This window comes from Rhincodon typus, chromosome 15 (assembly GCF_021869965.1).
Source record: "Rhincodon typus isolate 14 chromosome 15, sRhiTyp1.1, whole genome shotgun sequence".
Lineage (NCBI taxonomy): Eukaryota > Metazoa > Chordata > Chondrichthyes > Orectolobiformes > Rhincodontidae > Rhincodon > Rhincodon typus.
In genome coordinates this window covers 57385883-57407765 of record NC_063346.1, presented here as the reverse complement: position 1 = coordinate 57407765, position 21883 = coordinate 57385883, and the positions used below count along the sequence as shown (strand labels likewise).

At 42.0% G+C, this 21883-nt stretch overlaps 2 protein-coding genes across 3 annotated transcripts in view; both read right to left on the bottom strand.

Annotated features, from left to right (window-relative positions):
* Positions 1–21883, bottom strand: part of LOC109911204 (protein MTSS 2-like) — a 1013245-nt gene that overhangs the window by 356972 nt on the left and 634390 nt on the right. The gene's annotated exons all lie outside the window — the stretch shown is intronic.
* Positions 1–21883, bottom strand: part of vac14 (vac14 homolog (S. cerevisiae)) — a 308745-nt gene that overhangs the window by 158358 nt on the left and 128504 nt on the right. For both annotated transcript variants that reach the window (XM_048605640.1, XM_048605641.1), the window contains exon 13: positions 11845–11998. In XM_048605640.1, the coding sequence (XP_048461597.1) occupies positions 11845–11998 (154 nt within the window). The remainder of the gene's footprint in view (positions 1–11844; positions 11999–21883) is intronic.

The window sequence follows — 21883 nt, the reverse complement described above, 5'->3', positions numbered from 1 at the left end:
GTCAAACAAGTTGGTTGCATATTAACAGCAAGAATTGAGAGTTGAAACAGCCTTCAGATGACAGTCCCTTCTCTCCTGGATTTTGGAAGCAAGCCAGGAGCTGAAGAAACTACTCATCAAATATAATGAGGGGAATTTGCTCGTCACTTCTAAGAAAAATCTTAAGTGACCGAGTTGGCTAAGGGATACCAATTCACACAGAATGCTGGAGGGAGTTTGGCATAAGGTGTAGAAACTATTTCTCCAGGAAGGAGTGTGGTTCAACAACGGAGTAACTGTGAACTTTGATTCAGACTCAAATCAGCTTGAGTTTTGAAGTAGCTTCGTACAAATTAGGGAAAGTCAGGCAAGCTACAATACAGCTGACCTGCACTATCACCCCCAACCACCCACCCCAACTCCGACAAGAGACCATTTAAGAAAAACTTTGTTTTTCAGCTCAATCACGCATAGTAGCATAGTCACACATGGCAGTGCAGAGCACGAGTACTGCTGTAAAAGGATATGCTGTTTAAGTTTTCATCTGGCAAATGCAAGAATACCAAATTTCAAAGGGAACAACAATTTCTATTTTATGAGAAAGAGAAAAGCTGCATGAGAAAGGCTTTTGATAGCACATCTCTTTTTTCAGAATTATGAACAGTAGCTTGGGTGAAATAAACTGCCAGACACTTTACTTTGAATGTTATCCATTCTAATTCCCTGAAGTCTAAAATATTGTTCACACTTGGAATCAGCTCTGCATACATATCACTCACTCCTCACCCTTGCCAAAGATTTCAAAATATTTCCTATCTTCCTGTTGTTTATCTTTTCCTTTAGGTTTTGACATTTAAGCACCACTTGGCTGCTGAGTAGGAAGAACTCAAGGAACCAGTCATGGAAATGGCTCTGGATCCTGCCAACCTCTCTGTAGGAAATGCCGTCCTTTATTCAGCTCCTCACGTTGAGAAGGTTAGAATCGCAAGCTCTCATTTACACCACTTGTATTTCTCTTCCTCTCTCGTCTTGCAAGTGCAATTACATTTGGAATTTGGGCACCTGATATCTTGCCTGGAAGAGATTCTTTAAACACAAGTCTCATTTCTGCGTGCCAGTTGGCTCCTTTTCCGTTATGGTATTAAAGCCTCACCAGATTCCTTCCTTACACAACAACCGTGTATGAAGCTTTGGGTTAAACAAAAGATTGCAGATGATCCTGACGATGCACCGATATGGAACAGCAAATAGCAATGGTGCAAATGTTCTGACTAATCCTCCATTCCCTCCCAGGCCAGCTGGACCAACAGCTGCCCTTTCACTTTCCCCTCCCCCTCCCCAGAGCCCAAATACTTCTTTGAAACCAAACAGCAATTTACTTATGCCTCAATTAATTCCAAATACTTCATTTGCTGCGCATAATCTTCTCTACTTTGGGAAGGCCAATTACAGATTTAATAATCGCTTTGCTCAGTGATCTTGATCTTCTGTTTGCTTGCCAGTTTAATTCTCTGCCTTGCTCCCATTGTGACCTCTCTAGCCTTAGCCTCCTAAATTTTTCCAAAGAAACTCAATGGAAGCTCAAGGGCACCTCTTTCGTCAATTGGATAGTTCACAGCCCCTCATGACCAACACAGATATCAACATAACCGTTGATCAACATTTTGGATACAGGCCCTCAATGTTTCAGCTGCTGTCCTTAATTGTAATTAATAAAATAAATCTCAAAATCAAAAGTTAGCATCAATAATTCCTATCAGGAAACCACTGGATTGTTGTAAAATCCTATCTGGTTCATGAATGTTCTTAAGGGAAGGAAACCTAACATTCTTATGTTCTCTTGTCTACACGAGTCCAGACCAACACAGCAACGAGGTTCCCCCTTAACTGTCCTCCGAAATAACCGAGCAAACTGCCTACTTGCATTCAACAAAACGGCTAGCTGCCACTTTCTCTAGGGCAGTTTGGATTGGCCATAAATGCTGACCTTGCCAATGAAAACACAACAAACCTTGTGAATGGACAATAAAACAAAACTTAACTTCTCAGTTTCTTCACTTGCCTTCCACCAACACCTCTTATCGGTTAATTTCGTCTAAGTTCTACCCTGACAATGACTTCCTCTTTTGTTCTTCCCTTCCCCATACTTACCATACTTGCTTTAAAATTGTTAAGTTTTCTCTTCTGACAGGTCATTGACTTGAAATTTTAACCTGGCCCTTTTTCTCAGCGTTAGGCTGCATCTGAGGTGTGTTTCAAACATGGAGTGTTTATTTCATATTTCCAGCATCTGCAGTATTTTATTTCAGTGGTACAGCATCTACTTATTGTACTGGTTGAGATATGCTCAATGAATACAGATTGGAGTAACAGGCTCTCTCATCTGCATCACTCAATGAGAGCAGGTTTACCAGCTGAATCATCAGGCAGGGCAAAAAGGAATGAAATGAATTAAATTTGCAAAGAAATTAGACTCATTAATAACCTGATGCCTTGTCAAGTTGATACTGCAATTGTGCATTGCGGGGGAGGGTCTGAAACATTTCATTACATAGCATACTGGTATCAAGGATAAAATTCATTGCATACAACTCCACACACCATGAAACAGAATAATAGAATTGGACTAGGAATTAGACGTTGCTCATACTAACCATTATTTTTTAATTGAACAGGAAGAAATGAAACTCAAAAATACCCAAGATCATCAGCCTGAACTTTCTATGTGCCTCTTTGCGAATGAATATTACATGAAAATTGATTCATTTTTCAAATAGAAAAAGTGAAGATTTGGGTTGTTTTAATTGCAGCTTTCTGAGGGGGTGTCCTTTCCTTTCGTATTTTCTGAGTTAACAGGTACCGACAGCACAGGGACTGCAGCAGTTCAAGGAGGTGCCTCACCACCACCTTCGCCAGGGCAGATGGGGAGGGCAATGAATGCTGGTCATGCCACAATGTTCACAACACAAGCCTGAATAAAATAAACCCACTATGACGGATAAATGCCAGTGCCATGTCTACACTGGAACAGCCTGGCTAGATAGAAGTTTTGGAGCAAATCTTTGGCATTGTAGCGAGGAGGGGATGCTAATAGGGCCCATTGTTTATTCTAGGTTCAGTGTTCTCTGCTATCTCTTGATGTCATGTGGAATGAATCAAATTTACTGGACTGGATTCTGAATGGTGGGGTTATTTTTATTCACTCATGGGATCCATTCATTGCCAGATCTTAATTGACTTTGAGAAAATGGTGGTGAGCTGCTTTCTTGACCTGTTGTAGCCCAAGTGCTATAGATAGACCCCCAAAGCCATTAGGGAGAGATCCAATGACAGCAAAAGGAATGGTGATATATTTCCAAGTCAGAGTGGCGAGTGGATTGAAGAGACCTTGCAGGCGTTGGTGTTCCCATGTATCTGCTGCCTTCCTAGATGGAAGTGGTCATGAGTTTGGAAGGTGCTGTCTAAGGATCCTTGGTGAGTTTCTGCAGTGCATCTTGTAGATAGTAGACACTGCTGCTATTGTCAGTGGTGTCCAGCGGATGTGGTGCCAATCAGGTGAGCTGCTTTGACTTGGATGGTATCAAGCTTCTCAAGTGTTGTTGGAACAGGGTGGGGTGGGGTGTGGTGGGGTGGTGGTGAAGGTGGTGATGGTGGTATTCCATCACACTCCTGACTTGTGCCTTGCAGATGGTGGACAGACATAGGGAAGCCAGGAAGTCAGTTACTCACTGCAGGAGGAGGCAGAGATGGACAATCTATCCAGTACTTCTGGCTCAAGATGTTACAAATTCAAGTGCTAAACTCCACCATCACTGAGGAAACATGCTCACGGAGCCAGCCTCCTCTGGTTAATTGCTTAATTGTCCACCTCGAACAACTGGATGAAGTGGGACTGCTGAGATAAGGTTTGATCCATTGGTTGTAGGATTGCTTAGATTTCTGTCCAGCATTCTGCTTCTGCAGATTACCATACATGCCATAGTGTACGATAGCTTCCCCAGGTTGGCACTCACTTTTAGCTAAGTCGGTGCTACCCCGGCAAGATTTTCTGATCTCCCCAAACCTAGTCTCCTGGATAGATGGTAATGGTAAAGTGGGAGATATTCCTGGCCATGACTTCCATTGAAAAAGTTGTTGCTGTTGGCCCACAGTCTTTCAGACTAGTTGATCCTCTTAAGCATAATGCTAATGCCAGCAACACAAGAGAGTTGTACCTTTGTTTAAGAAAGGTTGTAAGGAGAAATGGGGAACTACAGACCTGCGAGTCTGACATCGGTTGTGGGTAAATTGTTGGAGGTGATTATAAAAGATGGGATTTATGGACATTTAGAGAGGCAAAAATTGATTAGGGATAGTCAGCGTGGTTTTGTGCCAGGAAAACTGTCTCACAGGCTTGATTGCGTTTTTTGAGGAAGTTACCAGAAGATCGATGATGGCTGAGCAGTAGATGTTGTTTATTTGGCTATTAGTAAAGCCTTTGAAAAGGTTCTACATGGTAGACTAATTAATAAAGTTAGGTCACATGGGATTCAGGGTGAGCTCGCCAATTGGATACCTAGTCGGATTAACGGCAGGAGACAGTGAGGGCTGCTTTTCGGACTGGAGTCCTGCGATCAGCGGGGATTGGTTCTGGGTCCTCTTTTGTTTGTCATTTATAAAAAATGATTTGGCTGCGAATTAGGAGGTATGGTTAGTAAGTTTGCGGATGACATCAAAATTGGTGGCATTGTAGACAGTGAAGAAGGCTAAGATTACAAAGGAATCTTGATCAAATGGGTCAACGGGTTGAAAAATGGCAGATGGAGTTCAATCTGGATAAATACAAGGTATTGCATTTTGGTACAACCACCAAGGATAGGGCTTATACAATCAATGGTAGGGCCTTGCAGAGTGATGTAGAACAGAGGGACCCAGGGGTGCAGGTACATAATTCTTTGAAGTTTGCATCACATATTGACAAGATGGTTAAAGGCATTTGGCATGCTTGCCTTCATTGTCCAGTTCTTTGAGTATTGGAGTTGGGACGTTATATTGAGGTTGTACAGGATATTGGTGAGGCCTCCACTGGAATACTGTGTCACGTTCTGGTTGCCCAGGAAGTTATTAAGCTGGAGAGGAGTCAGAAGAGATTAAAGAGGATGTTGCTGGGTATGCAAGGTTTGAGTTATGAGAAAAGGCTGGATTGCTGGGATGTTTTTCACTGGAGTGTAGGAGTTGGGGGGTGACCTGATAGAGTTCATAGTAGTTGTCTTTTCCCGAAGATGGAGAACTTCAAGACCAGGAGACATATTTTTATGGTGAGATGAGAGAGATTTAAAAAAAAAAGACATGAGGCAAATTTGTTACAAAAAGAGGGTGGTTCACATGTGGAATCAACGTCCTGAGGATGTGGTGGATGTGGGTACAATTACATTTAAAAGACATTTGGATGGATATATGATTAGGGAAGGTTTGGAGGGATATGGGCCAGGAGCAGGCAGATGGGACTATTTTAGTTTGGGATTATATTGGGCATGGACTGTTTGGATGGAAGAGTCTGTTTCCATGATGTACAACTCTCTGACTCGAAGATATCTCATTGTGAAGGGGGAGCTTTGTTTTAATACTTGACTGTGCAATGGCTCCTCCTGCAAACACAGTCATAGCCAAATGTATCTGCACCTATCAGATTGGCGAGGACGAGATCAAGTAAACTTTTCCTTCCTGTTTCTCTCATATCCTGCGTAACCACAGGTTGCGGCTAGGGCTTTCAGCTCAGTCAACAGTGGCGCTCCCAATCCACTCAGTTATTGACATTGATTAATATATTCTCTGTCTTAGCTTCCCTTAGAACTTCTTACAGTGGGTGTCCCAAAGAATATAAATTTATCAGCTGAGGGAGCGTGGTAAGTGGTGATCAGCAGGATGTTTCCTTACCTATGTGCTGCCTGATGTCACAAGACTTCATGGGGATCCTAAATCAGTGTTAAGGAACCCAGGGTCACTCCCTTCTGACTGCATACCACTAAGGTGGCAACTCTGATGGGTGTGTTCTGCCTGTGGGACAGCATATGTGCAGGGATGGTAACAGAGGGAGTTAAGGGAACAGGTTGAAAAGAATCAGTCTGAGAGGACGAAGCTGTCAAGGTGCTGTTCAACTAGTTTGTGCCAAAATGGAGAGAGCTGCTGCACAAATTCACAGATATTAGGGAGAACTTTGAACAGTCGATTGGGTCGGGTGCCTGCGCATAAAGGTTGACAAGGGAGGTGCACCTTTGCTTTATTCAGATACTATCCTGTTCTGACTTGATACAAGTGAATACCCTGTTACATCATTTTAAAGGGCATTTAACAGTCAATCACAGTGCTGTGTGTCTGAACTCTCATGTAGGTCAGGCCAGATTAACAAAGTAGATTTCTTTCCCTCAAGAACATTCGAGAACCAGACAGGTTTTTTGGAACAACGGAGCAATTTTGTGAGCAACGTTGCTTATGCGAACTTCTGATTCCATAAACTGAATTTAAATTTGCTAGCTACCAAAAAGAACTCATATCTGCAGGTAATACGCTTCTGGATAATAAGTTCATCCACAGAACCCTTACTCCAGTGAGTTTAGTGTATTTGTCAATATGGTCAGCTGCATTGCAGTGGTAACATTCGTCACTGGAGCCAGAAGAGTGTGGTTTCAACCTCCACTCGAGGCTTGACAAAATCTAGGTCTATATTCTCGGCAAAGTGCTGTCTACCAATTAGGCAATAGACCAAGGACCCAACTGTTCTCTTTTTACCCCTGGTATTTTGGTCAAGAAAAGCCAAGCACAGATATTTCAGTTGTTATCATGCTGCTGCTGGTGGGAGTTTGCTGTACATAGGTTGACTACTACATTTCCTACAACAGTGACTACACTTCAGAAAGCACTCAATAGGCTGGAAAGCACTTCAAGATAAGTTGCGGGTGATGAAAAGGTGCAACATAAGGTACGTCTTTCTTTTTAATTAACAATCAGTATAAGATCATAAATCCAACAAGAATTAAGTATTTTCCTCAAATATATCAACAAATTCTGAAATGCTAAATTTTTAAGTATTAAAAATGAAGTAAGCTTTAAGAAAAGCTTATCATCTAACATCTCATATTAGCACCAATAGCTGCCTTTGTTCATGGGAATGCACAAGCAACAAAAAAGGGAAATTAGAGCGAGATCAAGCACATTGCATTACATAGCAAGTCACAAAATGGAACATTCTTATCAAACAGGACGATTGCAGGATGCATTTACAGTTACAGCATCTCACTGGTTTCCATGGCAATCAAGTGGGAACGATCCTATTCCTATTCATGTTAAGACGAATCGTACTCCAGCACAAATCTGCAGCCAGCACTCCTATTTGTTCTGCACTGTTTGAACAAATGGAAGTGATTACACAGAGATGGAGAATCAAACGAAGCAGAGAGGAGTGTATGACAGATGTCAGGTTGCTAAGGCAAATTAGGGGCCCAGGCCAATTTTAAAAAAAATCATTTTTCATGGGATGTGGATGTCACTGGCTAGGCCAACATTTATTATCCATCCCTAATTACCATCAAGAAGGTGATGGCCAGCTGCCTTCTTGATCTTACGTGCTCCTTGGTCTGAAAGGACACCCACAATGCTGTTAGGAAGGGCATTCCAGGATTTTGACCTAGCGATACTGACAGAACGGAAACACATTTTCAAGATGGTGAACATACGAAGTTCAACATTGAAAAAGAAAGATAAAATGAGGCAAAGAAAGGAGACTGGGAATAAACCAAGCAGGAGTCCAAAAATCTTTTACAGCCATATAGGTAGTGAAAGAGTAATAGAGGGGTCAGGAAAACTAATACGAGACTGGTGGTACCATTGTTGAAATAAATATCAGAAACATTCTCAAAAATACAAATAAAAGTCAAAGTAGTGGTGTGGATGAGGTGGGGTGGAAGAATTGCTGTGGGTTATGACATAGTTGCATTTAGATTATGCCTTCAATGCAATAAAACATTTGCGGGCAGTTCACAATGTTATTTTTGGACAAACTGACATCAAGTCAAAGGACAATAAGACAGGTAAAAGAAAGCTTGGACAAAGAAGTAAAACATAAGGATGCAGAGAGTTTAAAAGAGGAAATTCTGGAGATTCAGCCTAGATGGTTGAATGCTGCCTGGCAGTAATGGGATGAACAAAATGGAAAAAAAAGCAAACAAGGTCTGAGTTGGAAGTACACATATTGAGGAGGGTTTTGGGGTTGGAGCAGTCATGGTGAGGGGAGGCTGAAGCTGAGGAGTGATTTGAACATGAATACTGATAATCTCAAATCAAGTGTTACTGGACTGGGGGCAAATATTTGTCAGCAGTCACAGGAGAGCAAGACTTGCTGGGAGTTAGGATGCAGACAGCAGCTCTTTTGAATCAGTTAATGTTTATACAGGGCTTAAGATGGAAGTCAGACAAAACAAAAACAGCGAGAAAGTCAAATTTAAAGGTGACAAAAACAAAGATGAAACTTTCAACAGCAAACTGACCAAATTAGAAATGGAGGCAAACGCTATTACAAGTTACAATGTGGTCTTGTATGGAGAAGACATGGGGTCAGAAGCAACATTCCCTCTGAATTGCACAGCAACTCTAGTTCCCTATCATGCACAAGTTAGTGTAGAGTCATGGTCAAATTGTACAGTCAGAGTCACACAGCACAAATACAGACCCTATGGTCCAACCAATCCATGCCGAACATAATCCCAAACTGAACTGGTCCCACTTGCCTGCGTTTGGCCCAAATCCATCCAAACATTTCTTATTCATACACTTAATCTTTTAAACACTGCAACTGTACCCACACCCACCACTTCATCTGGAAGTTCATTCCACACATGAACTGCCCGGTGTAAAAAATTTGCCCCTCATGTCCTTTTTAAAACCTCTCTCTTCTTACCTTAAAAATGTGGCCCCTAGTCTTTAAAATCCCCCATCCTAGGGAAAAGACTTACCATTAACTCTCGATACCCTCCCTACGATAAAATGTATAAGGTCACCTCTCAATCTCTTATGCACCAGTGAAAAAAGTCCCAGCCTATCCAGCCTTTCTTCATAACTCAAACCTTTCCCGTTCACATCCTGATAAATCTCTTCTGAACCCTCTCTGGCTTAATAATATCCTTCCTATAACAGGGCAAACAGAACTGGACACTGTTCTCCAGAAGAGGCCTCATCAGTGTTCTGTACAACTTTAACATAACTTTCTAACTCTTACACTCAAAGGACTGAGCAATGAAGGGGAGTGTGCTATATGCCTTTTTAACCATTCAGTCTCTACGTACTAGTGAAGGGATTGAGGTGACGAAGCTGGCAGGACATATGCTCTTGTAATGGGTGTCTGGGAAATAAAGAATTGGGTTCAACTCAAATGTCCTCAACATTCATTCTGTAAGCTTGCCCCCGGAACATTCACTCGGGCAATCAACTAAAAATGACACCTTCATGCCTGCGTGTCAGCACCTTCAGAAAAGGCAAAGGAGATAAATTAAGAGTTTCAGGAAAAACAGTCCAGCTGCCCAGTGCTGCCTGTTCATTTTCAAATCTCACAATGTAATTTTATATTGCTCACTGCCAATAAAAGGGGTCCTGCCTCACAGGCTTAATCAACACAGAAACATAAAGAGCAAAGAGAAATGACAACTGAAGCAGAAAGTGCTCAGCAAAAACATTCCAATTAGAAATCCCCTGGGCAAACAAGTCACTCTGGATAAATCCTGACTCGGTCAGTGGTTTGAGTACAGATGCAAAGTGTGCTGAGGAAGCACTTGGTGGACTGAAGATTAAAAAGTGCCAAGAGTCAATTCCCGAACCATATTTTCATTTTTATATCCTCCAGTAATATCCCGACCTAATATGGTCAGAGTGAAAGACGAGGAGTAATCACCCAGGAAGACTATGGCAATTACAGTCAGTTGAGGCTGAAGTATCTTAGGTAAATATGAACATCCCTCTGAAGCCAAGTATGACCAGAGGGAATGGGAAGTGAAGGAGCAGAGCATCAATTTTGAACTTAATGAGCAAAAAAGAACATTGGAGCTGGAGGCAGTCATACAGAACTTTGATCCTTTTGTTTTTCAATATGGTTACAGCTGATCTGTATCCAAACTCCATCTGTCCTCTAATTATTTAATCATTATCAACTTAATCTAACAAAATCTATAAATCTCAATGTTGAATCTTTCAATAGACCCACTGCCTCACTCGGGTTTTTTTTTGGGGGGGGGCGGGGGGGCGGGGGTGGTGGTGAGGAAGGGAGACAGTTAATAGACTACCACAGCACTTTGCACAAATGAGTGGATCCTGATAACATTCTTCAAGTCAAAAATGATGCTTCCTTGCTCGAGAGGAAAGTTTCTCACCATCAATCCTGTCAGTTCCTTTAATTATCTTAAACATTAAAAGAAACATCTTCATCTTAACTAGATCATCCTTTAATTTTCTAGACACAAGGAATACAATCGAGTTCTGTCAGCCCTTGTATTATGATTCGGGGTGTCAGAGATCCAGGTTTCAGACGTGTTTCATTTAATGATATGGCATATGCCGTTTCCAGGCAAGTGAGCATGGAGGTCACTTCCATTGTTGCTTCCACTACTATTCAGGTCAACCATATATGGAGATTATGTTATTCAATTAATTGGTCAGATAGGGCTTGGCTTCTAGTTGGTACCTCTCTGCTGTTTGATGATAGACCTAAAATTTCAGTCTCACATGCACTCATCCAGTGTAATTAAGTGGCCACACATGATGAACCCTCAATCTAACAGCCAGGGTGAAGACTTTCCACTCCTAGTCATGACTAGCAGCTTAAAGGGGCGGAGAAAATTCATATTTATGAGTGTGGCTCTTTATATTGTAGAATAGACATTCCACAGATTGAAGCTAGAGCTAATTTTATGATTCAAATTCAGAAACTCATTCGGTCTGAAATATATGAAAGCACAATTTATCTCCTTTGTGAGATGGCAAATTCAGTGGTTTTGCAGTTTTCTCCTCTTTAGCTCATATGGAGAATAACGCAGCACAGGGGAGGCCATTCAACCTTTTGTAGCTCTGCCACTTCTTTGCAAAAGATATCTAATTACTTCTCCTCACCCAGTCTTTGCCCTAATCCTTGCAGCTCTACAGATTTTAGCCATGTTTCAATCCTCTCTCTGCACTGGTATTTGCCCGAGTGGTGGCTGAATGATTGGCCTTGATGGTCTTTCAGCTGCCTAAGGCCTAAAGCTCTGGAATCCCCTCACTGAAACTCCCCACCTCCATCATCCACAAAAATATCAGGCTTTTGGGCATCTGTCTAACAGAGCCTCACGTTACTCACTGTCAAATATTGTCCTGACAGCTGTCCTGTGAAACATTTTAGATGTTTTACTAAATTAAAGGTGCGATATAAATGTAAGTTTCCATTATTTGAAAGACTGCAAAGATAAATGAATCTTGATATTAGAAATGCCCAAAACAAAGTGTCATACTAACAGTTTAGCATTCCCATTGCTATCTTACCTTGATGGGTAGTTAAATTTCTGAATAAAAAGTGAAACAACTGCGGATGTTGTAAATCAGGAACAAAAGCAGAAGTTGCTGGAAAAGCTCAGCAGGTATGGCAGCATCTGCGAAGAAAAAAAATCAGAGTTAATGTTTGGGTCCAGTGACCCGAACCAAGTTCTGAGGAAAGGTCACCGGACTCAAAACGTTAACTGATTTTTCTTTTCCTTCACAGATGCTGCCAGACCTGCTGAGCGTTTCCAGCTACTTCTGTTTTAGTTCCAGTTAAATTTGAGCTGATTCAAATGGTTTAGCAGTGTAGATAATGCCTAACTTGGTACTCACTGCAAGAGTTCAATGGCGTGGAGGCAGAAATGGGAATGTTCAGCTCTGACTGGCTGTTTTGGGTGCTGTTGCTCTCACATGAATCTTGTCCTTCTGTCTGACCCGCTGGACAGGAAGCAATTTCTGCCAACACCTCCAAGTCTTTCAAGATCACCTGGAATCACAAATGAATGTTACTCTTCAGAAATCAACAGAGCCAGCGATTTTATTGTCCATTCAGAACATTCCATACAGAAATTTATTACAATACAATACATTGCTGTTTGTTTAAAAAAAGAGAAGTAAATAACAAGAGTAAATATTTACTCAACCACAGAAATCAAACTTTAATAAAAATATGCATTTAGACTATTCCAGTGTAATTAGAATAATCAACGAGTTCACCTTGAGTGCAGTTCCTCATTGGTAAGAGAGCTTCTGTTAAAATTTCTTATGTACAAGGTTGTAAATAAGTTCTGGAACCAGTCAGTTGTGCATCTGAGAGACTGTAGTCTTCTCCTTAAACACATCCAGCAGTAATATTGAGACTTGATCTTCCTTGATCATGACACTCTTTACTTTCACCAAAATTCTTTGAGAGCAGATAGAATCAGCAAAGATCATTTAGTCAAATAGTCTTCTTGGCTGGTTTAATGCTCTCTGCACCTTTTAAAAACTCTGCCATACCAGGCAAAGTTTCCAAACACAAAAGCACTCTCAACTGCAGCCATATGAAAGAATTGTGACTGAATGATCAACTCAAAAAGTTGTTAGTTTTCTGCAATAGTAAGGCCATGTTTGGCCACCAACTTATTCTCTCCAGTTTAGCCAATCAACCATTTGGATACCCAGATACATGTAGTTGCTTAACTTTTCCAATTCTGCCTTTGTTCAATTCATTAATGGATGGAAAACAGGGAGAAACCATTGGTATGTTCCCAGGTTTGTATAGAGTGGTTTTTGATGATAGACCAAGTTCCTGAGGTTTAATATATTTTCCCATTCAGCTTGGTTAATTTGTGCCTCATGTCTTCATAATTTCCCTTGTTCAGATTCAGCCCACTCACTTTTAATGTAAATACAAAATTCTATCAAATTAAGCTCACTCATCCCAAAGGATTCTTCTAAAACAAGATTGCTAATTCGCCTTTTCCTATTACATAATACCAGATACAAAATAACATATCCTCTAGTTAGCTCAACATACTGCTCATGAAAACCATCCCTAACACACTCCAGAAACTCTTCTTCCACAACTTTAGTGGCTGAATTGGTTTACTCAGTCAATATACAGACAAAAGTCAACCATGATAACGGTGTTGCCCATTTACATGCTTCTCCCATCTCTGCAGTAATACTATGCCCAACTATTTTAGGCGAGGTGATGGCCTGGTGGTATCATCACTAGACTGTTAATCTAGAGACCTGGTAAATGTTCTGGAGACCTAGGTTTGAATCCTACCATGGCAGAGGGTGGAATTTGAGCTCAACAGATATCCAGAATTAGGAGTCCAACGATGCCATCAAATTGTTGCCAATTGTTAAGAAAACCTTTTGGTTCACTAATGTCCTCTAGGGAGGGACCTGGTCTGGCCTACATGTGACTCCAGACCCACAGTGATGTAATTGACTTTTCACTGCTCTCTGGGCAATTAGGGATGGGCAATAAATGTTGGCCTAACCAGTGGCACCTTCATCCTGTGATTGAACAAAAAACAAAACTATTTGGTGGCCTAGGAAAAAACTCCAACTAATATCTGCTGCTCTTTGCTGTTTATTAGCTCTACCCAAACAGATTCCACACATCATTTTTCCCGATTGGAGATCCTTCCTAACTAATTTACTGACCCTATCCCTATTATCAGTACAACACCAATTCCTTTTCCTTCTTGTCCGCCCTTCCTAAATATTGAATATCCTCGAATATTTGGTTCCCAATCCTGGTCATGATGCAGCCATGTTTCTGTAATGACAATTAAATTATTCCTATCTAGTCCTATTTGTGCCTTTAGATTAACGACCCTGTTGCAAAAGCTGCACACATTCAGGTAGAGCGCCCTTAACTTTGTCTTTCTGACACCATTCTGTTTTCAAAGCATACTCAATGCTCAGCTTTGTTTTTCTTGTCTTCTAGTCATCCTAGCATTGTCTCAACTTCCTGTTACCAATTTTACTTCCTTCCAAGTTACCCCTTCAGGTTCCCATCTCCCTGATGTGCTAGTTTTATCTCACTTGTACAGCTATAGCAAATCTCCCAGCATGAGTATCGGTCTCAATCCAATTAAGGTGCATCTTGTATAGGTTCCACCTATCCCAGAACTAGTTCCAATCGCCTAGAAATTTGATGCCCTCCATCCTACAATAGTTCTCTAGCTATGTATTCATTTGATCAATCCTCTTGTTCTTAAGCTCACTAGCATGTCCCACTGGGAGCGATCTTAAGGCCTACCTTTTAATTTCCTTCGTAATTCACTGAAATCTGCCTTCAGGACTTCACCCTAGTTTCCATACAAGTCATTGGTACTAATGTAGACCATGACTTCTGACTGATTTCTCTCCCCCTTCAGAAAAACATCCTTGACCCTGGCACTATCCTCGAGTCACGTTTACGTTTACTGCCACAGAAGTGCCTGTCTGATCCCTGACTACGTAATCCTAATAATTATTGCTCTTGCATTCTTCTTCCTCCTCACCTGTACAGCTGAAGTGCCTGCGGGGCTACAGGCTTGGCTCTGGCTGCATTTGCCCGAGGAACTATCACTCTCACCAGTTTCCAACATGGAATACTGATTAGCAAGCACAATATACTCAGGGGACACGTGCGCTACCTGCTTGGGACACTCCCATCCTCCCTCTGCCCGGGACACGTCTATCCACATAGTCCTTTGCCTCACGGATGTATAACAGTGACTCCAGGCGATGCTCACGTTCTGAAACCAGGAGCTCAAGCTTGCGCAGCCACAGGTGTGTTTGTCTGGGACATGTCCATGACTTCATATATATACTGCATGATGTACACGCCACTTGGCCCTTCTGACCTGCCACTCCATAACTCTAAAAACTGTTATTCTTAGGACAAGTATGGGCTTCCTACGAAAACCTAACAGGTTATTTCTAGGAAAAAGAAAAGTCAAGAGACTGAAACACAAAGTAAATACCCAACATTCACCTTAAAGATTGGAAGTACTGACCAAACGCACTCACCAATCAGATGTTTTCACCGCACTCATGAGGTCACATTGCTACTGGTCTTTGTACAGGTAAGACTCTCAATCTCATTACAGCCAAGTCTCCTTCATTCTGCTAGCGCAGATTACTCATGCTGCATCTCCCCATACCCCCTGCAAAAGTCTTGCCCAACTCCAGCTCTTCACTTTCTTATCATTGATACTTACTCGCTTGTTGCTCCTTCAAATCACTGTCTGTTTCTCTCCCATGTTTACTGCGAATAGTCTCACTAGTGAACCTCTTAGCAGTAAATCCAAGACTGAACCAGTCCACAACAGCTTCTCAAAGATTCTCAGTATTCTACCTAGGGAGGCAACTTTCCCCAGATTGGCCACCATATGACTGAATTTTCCTGGGTGTTTTGGGGATTTCAGAAATGAATTTGCCTGATATTTGCCTCATCTATATCGTGTGAATGTGAAGGCATTGCAGGGAGTGCAGAAGAGAGTCACCAAAATGGTTCCATGGATGAGGAACTTCAGTGATGAAGACACACTGGTAACATTAGGATTGCTTTCCTCAGAGAAAAAAGTGCTGAGAGGAGGTTTGACAAAGGCATTGAAAATAAGACAGTCCAGACAACTGATAGAGAGAAACTGTTTCCACTCATGAAGGAATTGCAAATAAGACAACATGAATTGAAAGCAACTGATAAAAAGCAAAAGTGACTTGAGAAAAAAAAATCCTTTTCACAGAATAGTTAAGGTCCATCATGTTTTGCAAATTAGTGTTGGAGGCAGGCTCAAACTTTCAGAAGGGAATTGGACTGTTATCTGAAAAGGAACAATGTGTAGGGTTACAAGGAAAAGACAGGAGAATGGCATGATGGGCCAAATGGCCTCCTTCCCTATTACAACAATTGTGCGATTCTATGATTTCAGAAGGCAGTTAAGAGTATGGGTCTGGAGTCACCTATAGATCAGTCTGGGTAAGGACAGCAGATTTTCTGTACTGAAAGATGCTAGGGAACCAAATAGGTTGTTAATCATAGTCTTGTAGTTTCAAAGTCACCATTAGTGTTACAAGCTTTTTATTCCAGGTTTTACTGATGAACTAAAAATTGGTGACACTTGAATTTGTCTCTCTGGACTGTTAATTTAGGCCTCTGTATCACTAGGCCTGAAGAAATATGACTGCACAAGCTAATATTACCTAACAATTTACTATTCCCGGTGATGTGGGTGATAAGATTATAGAAGCCAAGGGATTTTCACAGTAAGGCAAGCTGTTACAGAAGCTGCCTCGAGTGCTCTCACCTACGCTGTTTGCATCACGATACCATCACCTACTTAATTAGTGACAATAAAACAAATCATTTTGTCTGTCATTTTTACAGTCTGATGTATTTGATGCAGGCGAAGGTAATGAAACGGCACTTCAACAACTGTTAAACCTCCCAGCAATCTGCATACACTTCATCTATAATTCTCACACATTAACCACTGACACTGAACAGAAGGAGAATTGTTCAGCGCCCCTACCCACTCCCTCGCCCCACCCTTCTAGTCTGAATGACATCTGACTGCATCTTTCCTATCAATGGATTTAGCCCTCAAAGGACCTCTAGCGGCAGCTCTGTTTGTGTTTAATACAAAGCCATTTCCTTCCATACGGTTTTTGAAATGCAGAGCAAAAGCATTTTACACCGGTAGTCTATTCACAACCAAATGAAAGATCCATGCAGTATCTTTTGAATGCACTTTATGGAAGTGAGAGGTTTTACAGTTTTCAGTAACCTGGCATGTGCACATCATACACGATGATGTACCAAGACAGCCGGTATTAAACCTGCTCCGAAATCAACGGTTGTGATGCATTCAGTCTCTATTTACAGCAGTGCATGCTGCTGGATGAGGTTTCTGTGGGATGTTCCACACCATTAATCATAAAAACGAGAAAAAGGGACAAGGAAAACCAAACTGATGCATCTAACTGGCACTACCCCTTCATGGTGTAATCGGCATTCACCGTTACCGAAAACAAAAATAAACTGGAGATCACAGTGGGTCAGGCAGCATCCATGGGGAGTGAGAACACAAGCTAACGTTGAGTCTAGATGACTCTTCAACTAGACTCTTCAGCTCTAATGAAGAGTCATTTAGACTCGAAATGTTAACTGGCTCTCTCCCCAAGGATGCAGCCTAGGCCGCTGTGATTTCCAGCACTTCTTGTTTTCAGTACAGATTCCGGCATTTGCAGTAATTTGCTCATGCATCTACTGTTAAGTTGATTCACTCAATGTTTCAACACCTATTTTCCTGCATTAAATTAATGGATGAATACAATGATTCCACTATTTGCAGCCAGAATAGAGCTGAAGGGGAGTCGGCAGTGGCGGTGGTAATATCCCTGTCAATCACAGTATCTGAACGCCACACTCTCAGTGGCTGGAATGTACGTTAGGGATACTCTGACTGCTGCAGTTTCTACCAAGTCATACAGTCATGGAGCTGTACAACATGGAAACTGATCCTTCGGTCCAACTTGTCCATGCCGACCAGATATCCTAAATTAATCTTGTCCCATTTACCAGCATTTGGCCCATATCCCTCTAAACTCTTCTTATTCATATACCCATCCAGATGCTTTTTAAATAACATTGTAATCGTACCCACCTCCACCATCTTCTGTGGCAGCTCATTTCATACACTTTGAAAAGTTGCCCCTTAAGTCCATTTTAAATCTTTCCCTTCTCACCTCAAACCTATGCCGTTTAGTTTTGGACTACCCTATCCTGGGGAAAAGATCTTGGTCATTCATCCAATCCATGCACTTCATGATTTTATAAACCTCTAAGATTAACCTTTTTGGAGACTGTAACTTAAAGCAACAAGGCCCTTTCTCAACTCAACTTAATGGCTGACACTGAACCCTTGGTTAATTTTGGAAGAGATTGTCTGTCCAGCTCTGGCAATCTCAGACAATTGAGTAATTTTCAGTAGATTCCTACAACTGATTTTGTCTTCAACAAAAATCAAACAATGTTTCAGCTATCAGAACTCTTTTTTAAGGCCAATGGTAAAACAACAGCCTGGCAACTGTTTCAGAAGACAATGGCTCTAAACTAAGTACTTCCTAGAATTGAACCTGTGCTTCCTATTTTTGTACTGCTGGCCTTTAGCTCTTTCCTCACTATCTAGCTCAAATAACCATAAACAGAATCTATTCTCTATGTTATTGACTGACCTGAGAAGTGAGAAGTGTTGCATTTTAGAAGGACTACCATAACAAGGGAGTACATGATTAATGGTAGGACCTCAAGTAGTACTGAGGATAAGAGGTACCTTATTGCGCATATCCATACAATCTTTAAGGCAACAGTGCAGGTGGACAGTGCAGCTGAGGGCACATGAGATACTTATGAGTTGAGACACTGAAACGAGAGCAGGAATGTTACGATGGAGGCTGTGCCAGATGTTAGGCCACAATTGGAGTACTGTGTATATTTTGAGTCACCACACTTATAGGAAGGATGTGAGTGCACTACAGAGGGCTTTCTTTGTTCTCTCGTGGGACGTGGAAATCACTGTCTGGGCCACCATTTATTGCTCATCCCTAGTTGCCCTCGAGAAGATGGTGGTGAGCTGCCTCCTTGATCTGCTGCAGCCCTGTGCTGTAGGTTGACCCCACAACGCCCTTAGGGAGGGAATTCCAGGATTTTGATCTTGTGACACCAGGGACCTAGAAAACATTCTGAAGAACCGGGTTCAAATCCCGCCACGGCAGATGGTGGAATTTGAATTCAATAAAACACCTGGAATTAAGAATCTAATGCTGACCGTGAATCCATTGTCAATTGTCAGAAAAACCCATCTGGTTCACTAATGTCCTTTAGGGAAGGAAGCTGCCATCCTTCCCTGGTCTGGCCTACATGTGACTCCAGACGCACAGCAATGTGGTTGACTATGAACTGTCCTCTGGGCAATCAATTCTGCCTAGCTAGAGATGCCCTCATCCCATTAATGAATAAAGAAAAAAACCCATCCAGGCAAGTGGGGAGTATTACATCGCACCTCTGACTTGTGTCTTACAGATAGATAGGTTCTAGGGAGTCAGGAGGGCGAGTTACTTTCTGCAATCTTCCTAGCCTCTGACCTGCTCTTGTAGTCACTGTATTCAAATGGAGAGTCCAGTTGAGTTTCTGATCAATGATGACTCCCAGAATATTGGGAGTGGGGGATTCAGTGATGGTGACACCATTGAACGTTAAGGGGTGGTGACTGTCTCTTATTGGAAGTGGTCATTGCCTAGCATTTGTGTGGCACGAATGTTACTTGCCACTGGTCAGTCCAAGCCTGTATCTTGTTGCATTTGAACATGGGCTGCTTCAGTATCTTAGGAGTCACAAATGGTGAACATCCCCACTTCTGACCTTATAATGGAGGGAAGGTCATTGATGAAGCAACTGAAAATGGTTGGGCTTAGGACACTATCCTAAGGAACTTCTGCAGAGATGTCCTGGAGCTGAGATGACTGACCTCAACCACAACCAACTTCATATATACCAGGTGTGACTCCAAATCAGCAGAGAATTTGCCTCCAATACGCACTGATTCCAGTTTTTCTAGGGCTCCCCCAGTCGAATACAGCCTTGGCGTCAAGGGCTGTCACTCTCACCTCACCTCTGGAATTCAGCTCTTTTGTCCATGTTTGAACCAAGGCTGTAATGAGGTGAGGAGCTGAGTGGCCCTGGCGGAACCCAAACTGGGCATCGCTGAGCAGGTGCAGCTTGATAGCACTGTTAGTGACACCTTCCATCACTTTACTGATGATCGAGAGTAGACGGAGTAAACACGATGTAGAGGAGATTCACCCTAGCCGAGCTAGTGTTTCAACTATAAAGAGAGACTGAATAGGCTGTGGTGCTTTTCATCGAGGTCTCCAAATGTCTGAGGGGAATAGTTTAGTTCAATAGAAAGAAACATTTTCCTCAAGTGGAGGGGTCAATAACTAAGAGGCACTGATTTAATGTAATAGTGGGAGACGTAGCGGGGATTTAAGGAATATACTTTTCAGCCGGAGGGTGGTGGGTATCTGGAACATTCTGCCTCAAAGAGTGGCAGGTGTGGGAACCATCACAACAATTAAGAAATACTTAAATGAACGCTTGAAATGTTATAGCATACAAGGTTATGGGAAATCGGGAGAGAGTAGATAGGTGCCTGATGGCCAGTATAGACATAATGAGCTAAATGGCCTCTTTCTGTGCTGTCATAGTCTATGACTCAATTATAATCGCTTAAAGTCTACGCTTCTCCAAAGAAAAGGCACAGCTCCCCAAGTTTTTCCGAATAGTTGACTTCATGTCTGTCAGAGTCCTTCCCTTTGATCCTCTTCACTATTATTGTGAGGAAAGGATCAAAACCAGGGGGACAGTATTCTACATGCAGCCATTTGTGTTGGAAAACGACGACAGTCAGGGTTCCATGGGGACTGGTGGTGGTGTTGTTTTGCGGGGGCAGGGGGGCTTTGCTAGTGCTGTTGGAAGGAGTGCAAACTAGCCCAGCAGGAGAGATGGAACATCAGTACAATAAAGGACACAGCCTAATATAGTAAAGGAACCAAGACTGATAAGAGTTCAGCGCTGCTGAGATTCAAGTGAGAACAGCGAGGCTGGATAGCCTCTATTCTAAGGCTAGGAGTGTGACAGGTAAGGCAGATGAGTTAAGAGCATGGATTGACACATGCAATTGTGATATTGTTGCCATCACAGAGACGTGGTTGTGAGAGTGGCAACCCAACATTCCAGGGTATAGGATCTTCAAGCGTGACAAGGAAGGGCAGTGCATTAGTAATTAAGGAGACATTGCTGCAATAAGGCAAATTGATACTTTGGAAGGATGTTCAAGTGGTGCTCTGTGGGTAGAGCTTAGGAATAATAAGGGGAGTGCATTTTAGGCCTCCAAACAACCAGACGGCAGTAAAGGGGCAAATATGCTCCTGAGGTATGTGATGACAACAGGGCAATTATATTAGGTGATTTCAACTTCCCCAACGTTAATTGTGGTTATCATTGTGTAAAGGGTTCAGAGGGGGACAGATTTTTTGAAATACATAGACGGTCATACAAAGGATAGACCTGATTCTAGAGAATGAAGCTGGATAGGTCATCGAGGTGGCAGTCAGGGTGGGGAAGGGAGAAGTATTTTAATGAATACAATGGGAACAAAATAAAATTTAAGTTTGTTTATGGAAAAGGTAAAAAAAAAAAAAAGAGCCAATAGATAAAGTGAGTGAGAAAGTTTTAAAGGCGCTTCAGAAGTTGACAAATCCTCAGGTCCAGATGAATTGCATCCCAGGCTTCTATGGGAAGTGAAGGAGAAAATTACAGGGGCTCTAACACAAATTTACAATTCCTGTGTGCCACAGGGGAGGTGCCAGAAGACTGGAGGACAGCTAATGTGGTTCCACTTTTTAAGCAAGCGGGTGCAAATAAACCAGGGATGTATAGACCACCGAGTCTCTTAGTGTTAGGGAAACTATTAGAAAAAATTCTGAAGGAAAGAATTAATCTGCATTTGGACACAGATGTTTTGATCAGGGGTAGTCAGCATAAGTTTGCCATGAACAAATTAAATTAAATTTTATCAAGGTAGTGATCAGGTGTATTGATGAGGGTCACGTACTTGACGTAGTTTATATGGATTTCAGCAAAGGTCCGACATGGAAGACTGAAAAAGATGGTAAAAGCACCAGGAATCCAGGGTAACGTGGCAAGATGGATCCAAAATTGGCTTAGTATTAGGAGACAGAGGGGTGGTGGTAGAAGGCTGTTTGTGTGACTCAAGCCCAGTTTCAGCTGGTCAGTATTGGCTCCGTTATTGTTTGTGAT